Source organism: Ictalurus punctatus, chromosome 25 (genome assembly GCF_001660625.3).
Source record: "Ictalurus punctatus breed USDA103 chromosome 25, Coco_2.0, whole genome shotgun sequence".
In the NCBI taxonomy this organism is placed as follows: Eukaryota; Metazoa; Chordata; class Actinopteri; order Siluriformes; family Ictaluridae; genus Ictalurus; species Ictalurus punctatus.
This window is the reverse complement of record NC_030440.2, coordinates 11,667,191-11,673,288: the sequence shown is the minus strand read 5'-3', so window position 1 is coordinate 11,673,288 and position 6,098 is coordinate 11,667,191. Positions and strand designations below refer to the sequence as shown.

The 6,098-nt window shown below is 40.9% G+C and overlaps 1 protein-coding gene across 6 annotated transcripts in view; it reads right to left on the bottom strand.

Annotated features, from left to right (window-relative positions):
* Window positions 1-6,098, bottom strand: part of lnx1 (ligand of numb-protein X 1) — a 90,976-nt gene that overhangs the window by 24,784 nt on the left and 60,094 nt on the right. For 4 of the 6 annotated variants that reach the window (XM_053675706.1, XM_017456217.3, XM_017456216.3 and 1 more), the window contains one exon: window positions 3,230-3,483. In XM_053675706.1, coding sequence (XP_053531681.1) covers window positions 3,230-3,483 — 254 coding nt within the window. The remainder of the gene's footprint in view (window positions 1-3,229; window positions 3,484-6,098) is intronic. The other 2 variants (XM_017456218.3, XM_053675708.1) reach the window with 1 other exon arrangement.

Sequence of the window (6,098 nt, the reverse complement as noted above, 5' to 3'; positions counted from 1 at the left end):
GCCAATGAGCTGCTTGGAGGAGCCTAGAATTAGCCAATCACAAGTCAGGGAATATGTGATCCACATCATCAAGGCAGATTTTTTGGTGTTTTATTCTGCTGTTGTATCACTCTTAGACTGAATTCAGTTCAGTTCTGGTGTGCAGCTGCATATAGTGCTGATGCGTTTGGGCTTGTCATACCTTTAGGCTTTTCACAGAAATGAAGGCTGGTTTTATGTACCTAGTGCTGCTCTATCTCCCCCTCTGATGTGTGTAGCTCAGACAGCAGCAGTTCTCTTAAAAGCATAAAGCCTGAGGCTGACAGCCCATTCTACTGCACTGCCCTGCGCTTTTGCCTCCCCTCAACTACAGTGCTGCTGCAGCACCATTTCCCATCCTCACCAGCCAGCAGCGTGTTGGAACGGGAGCATCGTCGTCTCTCAGATTTTTAATCTGTAGTTTTTGCTGCATCGCATTCTTTCTTAACCTTTGTGCTCATTGTGTCTTTGGTTCAGAGGTGGTAAATAGTTTAAACAGAGATGCGCTGATACCGATAAGCGATTATTCAGAGTGATATCGGCCGATACCGATACCGATAGTTCTTCCTTTTACACCTTCTTTTAAATTAATAATGATTAATTCCAGAATTCTGAAAGAAATGCAAATAAAAACTTTGCTCTCTCCAGTTCAACAAGTTGTTTCACAGTAACTGGTCTCATAAACACAAAACACATCACTCACATTAACATGCACACATGAACTCAGCTCTGAAGATTAAAGTAAGATTATTAACTTATTGAATGTTATTAATTCATATTAACATTGACTGAATTGTAAAAATCCTCCTGTTAGTCTCACCTTCACTCTCCACTAACAAAAGCATTTCTACTTCATCATTAAACACTGTCGACACTAAGGGGGCATTTGAATCAAACCCTTGTAAATTTTCCCCCATGGTGCTGTTCATTTGTACAACGATCGCACTTGGTTATGGACCAAAACAACCGTCCGATACCATCTGAGTGAGTCTCGGTCCATTTCCAAGTACACTCTTTCGCAGTGGAATTGCAGTGGGAAAGTGATTCGACCCTGCATCGACTGAGTGCAGGAAGTGAATCAAATAAGCTGTGTGTTTTGGGTTGTGAACAACATTCTTTTGTCCACTAAACTGAGCTGTGAGGCACAAACTGAGCCAAAAGACAAATGTGAAATAAGAAAAGAGAAAATACGGACATTGGTTAAGATGTTGGACTACTGATCAGAAGTTTACAAGTTCAAATTCTTAATCAAGGCCCTTAACCCTCAACTGCTCATTTGTATAAATGAGATAAATGTACGTCACTCTGGATAAGGGCGTCTGCCGAATACCATAAATGTAAATGAAAGTCCGAACTCGGATTGATGTGCGTTTGAACTACAAAGTGGGGAAAACACCACGGACGCCTCCATATTAGTCTTCTGTTAGCAACAAGCTAGCCAGCTAACTGTGATGAGTGATGTATATTTTCCTCCTTAAAACAGTGGACTGTATCGTCAGTGTTGTAGATTTAACAAGTGAATGTGTCTGTACGTTGATTGCTCTAAAGCAAATACTTGTATATACAGTGTAATGCATTTAAATGTAAGAAGTGTTTCTTTTTTTCTTTTGTTTTTACAACCCCAATTCCAAAAAAGTTGGGACGCTGTGTAAAATGTAAATAAAAACAGAACGCAATGATTTGCAAATCTCATAAACCCATGTGTTATTCACAGTAGAACACAGAAAACATATCAAATGTTAAAACTGAGGAAATGTACCGTTTGAAGGAAATAATAAGGTAATTTTGAATTTGATGGTCACAACACGTCTCAAAAAAGTCGGGACGGGACAACAAAAGGCTGGAAAAGTAAGAGTTACTAAAAAGAAACAGCTGGAGGTTCACTGGTAACAGGTCAGTAACATGACTGGGTATAAAAAGAGTATCTTAGAGAGGCAGAGTCTTTCAGGAGAAAAGATGGGCAGAGGTTCATCAATGCGAAAAACTGCGTCTACAATTTGTGGAACAATTTCAGAATAATGTTCCTCAACGTAAAATTGCGAAGACTAGGAATATCTCATTATCTACATAATACAAACATAAAATCAGAGAACTCACTGTCTGTGAACACATTTCACTGTGCCATCCACAAATGCTGGTTAAAGCTCTGTCATGTAAAGAAGAAGCCATATGTGAACATGATCCAGAATCCCCACAGTCTTCTCTGGGCCAAAGCTCATTTAAAATGGACTGAGGAAAGTGGAAAGCTGTTCTGTGGTCAGACGAATTTAAATGTGAAATTCTTTTTGGAAACCATGGACGCTGCGTCCTCTAAACTAAGAGGACTAAAGAGGAGAGGGACCGTCCGGCTTTTTATCAACACTCAGTTCAAAATCCTGCATCTCTGATGGTATGGGGTGCATTAGTACCTATGGAATAGACAGCTTGCGCATCTGGAAAGTCACCATCAGTGCTGAAAGGTATAGACAGGTTTTAGAGCAACATATGCTTCCATCCAGATTCCATCCCATCTGTACTTCTGAGATAATCTTTACTTCTACCTCTGTAAGATATTCTTTTTATACCCAATCATGGTACTGACCTGTTGCCAGTTAAACTAATTAGTAGTTACCTTATTTTTCCTTAAAATTGTACATTTCCTCAGTTTTAACATTTGATATGTTTTCTATGTTCTATTGGGAATAACATATGGGTTTACGGGATTTGCGAATCAACTTTTTCCCACTTTTTTGGAATTGTGGTTGTGCTGCTGATGCTGTGAGCGGCCATGTTGTTTCGCCGGCACTTGTTGAACTCTGAGTTGAATAGGAAATCCTGAGTTCCCAAACAGAAATCCTGAATTTAGAAGGTGTTTTCTTTGTTTTTTTCCCCTGGTCGGAGGTCAGGAATTAAGATTTACGTTTGCTAGTAGAATGCAGCAATAGGTAAGAAGGCACCTAGGTAAGAGATTGCAGCCTGTTGTACATTTCAAAGTGGGAGGAGCCACTGAATGCTTGAATTTTACTAAATGGCTGACATTCCAAGCCATAATGTCACCATGGACACAAATGAGATTTTTTATACGTTTGGGTTCATAAATCAGTAGTTCCTTTGGAGGCTGTTCGAGCATGTGTACACTAATTTATCATTCCTATTTTATACAAAATGTCTGATCTACTGACTTACTGTACACATACACTCAAAGACACACACAATATGTAAGCTCACTCACACTCACTCTTCTTAGAGTTGCTGCGTGTTGTCAGGCTGGTGGTGCTCCCTGATTGGCTGTTGTCCTCCATGCCAGGCTCGTAGGCAGGGTTGACGAGGCCAGGCTCGTCTGATAGAAGGGCCATGGCACTGGAGGCGGGGCCATCAGCAGGCAGGGCTGCCAGAGCGAGCTCTGATGTGCTGTCAGTACACTCTCCTTCCTGCGAGCGGCGCTTTCTCTCAGCCGACAGGCCATAATGTGACGCTCCTTTACATCTGCACACAAATGCAATTCATCTACGTAAGACAAAGTCTCGATATATTTCTGTTATAGAGTATAAAAATGACACTGAAGTATGTGTGTAAGTGTACGTGCGTGTGTGTTTGTATTCATTGTTCATTCAGCTTCTTCCCCTCTACACGTGTTTACACCGGGGTTGTGCAGCTGACAGATTAGGCAGAGCTGTCACAGGAGAGATGCTACTCAGCACTCAGATTGGAACTGAAAGCGAGCAGACAAATAGGATTCGCTCCAGGGAGTGCAGGTTACACACACACACACACACACACACACACACACACACACACACACACACACACACCCACACACGGAATATGAAATGTCCTCTGAGATAAACAGAATTACAGACATGTTTCTCTGCTATCACATTAATTACTCAAATTGAACACACACACACACACACCCCTTAACTTCTGCATACAGATGTCCTAAATAAACACAATCAAATATCATTAATATCAATCCAATTGATCATCTGTGTTACGCGGACCACAGTCACGTGTACTGATAAATATCCAGCTAATATAACGGTGACCATACTTTTATTCACACTGCAAGATCACACTCATCTATTTAGATTATATCCAATACTTAATGTATTACAAGTATATCACTTATTCTATGCATATAAATCAGACAAATAAAATGGGTCCTAGTCCACCATGTAGCTTTAAACGTATGTATACGTCAGTCTGTCACTTCATAGGAGAGCTACATTCTCAGAGGAAACACTGAGTGTTGGTTTGGTACCCAGTCAGCCTTCCCAGACCAGAAAATAGATTCCAAACATTGTGCCAACAGCATTCAGTTACAGGTGTATGGGCTAGAGATCACAGCCTGTAGAAAGATAAACAGATGGATGGGTGGCTGTATTGTTGCAGACAAAAGTGTGATACGTACAGATATTCAGGCAATGCTCAGGGGAGTCAGTGGGAAATGAAATACAGTTTGTCTCACTTTTCATGGCAGGCTACACCTTCATAGGCTTGAGAGTGAGATTGAGAGAGAGGGAGTAAGTGAGTGGGTGGGTGAGTGAGTAGGTGAGTAAGTGATTTAGAGTGAGTGCTTTGGAGAGTGAGTGAGAGTCATATAGAGTGAGTGAATGATTTGGAGTGGGTGCATGATTTAGAGTGGGTGAATCAGTGAGTGATTTAGAGTGGGTGAATCAGTGAGTGATTTAGAGTGGGTGAATCAGTGAGTGATTTAGAGTGGGTGAATCAGTGAGTGATTTAGAGTGGGTGAATCAGTGAGTGATTGAGGGTGAGAGTAATTTAGAGTGATTTCGAGTGAGAGAGTGAGAGTGAGTGATTTAGAGTGGGTGAATCAGTGAGTGATTTAGAGTGGGTGAATCAGTGAGTGATTTAGAGTGGGTGAATAAGTGAGTGATTGAGGGTGAGAGTAATTTAGAGTGATTTCGAGTGAGAGAGTGAGAGTGAGTGATTTAGAGTGGGTGAGTAAGTGAGTGAGTGATTTGGAGTGAGTGATGTGGAGTGAGTTAGTCATGTAGAGTGAGTGATTTAGAGTGGGTGAGTTGTTTAGAGTGGGTGGATAAGTGAGTGAGTGATTTAGAGTAAGTGAGTGAGTGATTTGGAGTGAGTAAGTGATTTAGAATGATTGAGTGATTTAGAGTGAGTGATTTGGTGTGAGTGATATAAAGTGAGTGAATGATTCAGCGTCAGTGAGTGAGTAATTTAGAGCGGGTGAATGAGTGAGTGAGTGAGAGTGATGTAGAGTGAGTGATTTAGAATGGGTGAGTGATTTAGAGTGAGTGAATAAGTGAATGAGTGATTCATTTAGAGTGAGTCATTTAGAGTGGGTGAATGAGTGAGTGATTTAGAATGAGTGAACGAGTGATTTAGAGTGGGTGATTTAGAATGGGTGAGTGATTTAGAGTGAGTGAACGAGTGATTTAGAGTGATTTAGAGTGGGTGAATGAGTGAGTGAGTGATTTAGAGTGATTTAGAGTGAGTGAGTGATTTAGAGTGATTTAGAGTGAGTGAGTGATTTAGAGTGAGTGAGTGATTTAGAGTGGGTGAATGAGTGAGTGAGTGATTTAGAGTGATTTAGAGTGGGTGAATGAGTGAGTGAGTGATTTAGAGTGGGTGAATGAGTGAGTGAGTGATTTAGAGTGATTTAGAGTGGGTGAGTGATTTAGAGTGATTTAGAGTGAGTGAGTGATTTAGAGTGGGTGAATGAGTGAGTGAGTGATTTAGAGTGATTTAGAGTGAGTGAGTGATTTAGAGTGAGTGAGTGATTTAGAGTGAGTGAGTGATTTAGAGTGATAGTGTGTGAGCGATTTAGAGTGAGTGATTTAGAGTGAGTGAGTGAGTCTCTTTTGTATAATTTTTGCTTGTAGATCTAAATCAGGGGTCATGTGGGAGCCCCGGGATTACAGCAGTGTGATGATTTCCCCAGAGCAAGTCTTTATCATAGAGCACTATTTAACATAGCACTGTGTGACTGAGTGAAACAGATCCAGAAAGGCATGACCAGGGCACCATGTTAGAAAATAGCCACACGCTTAATGGCTCTCTAGGTTATTTTTATTTCATTGTTATTTTGGCTACACCTAAAGCAAAGTGAACTTACA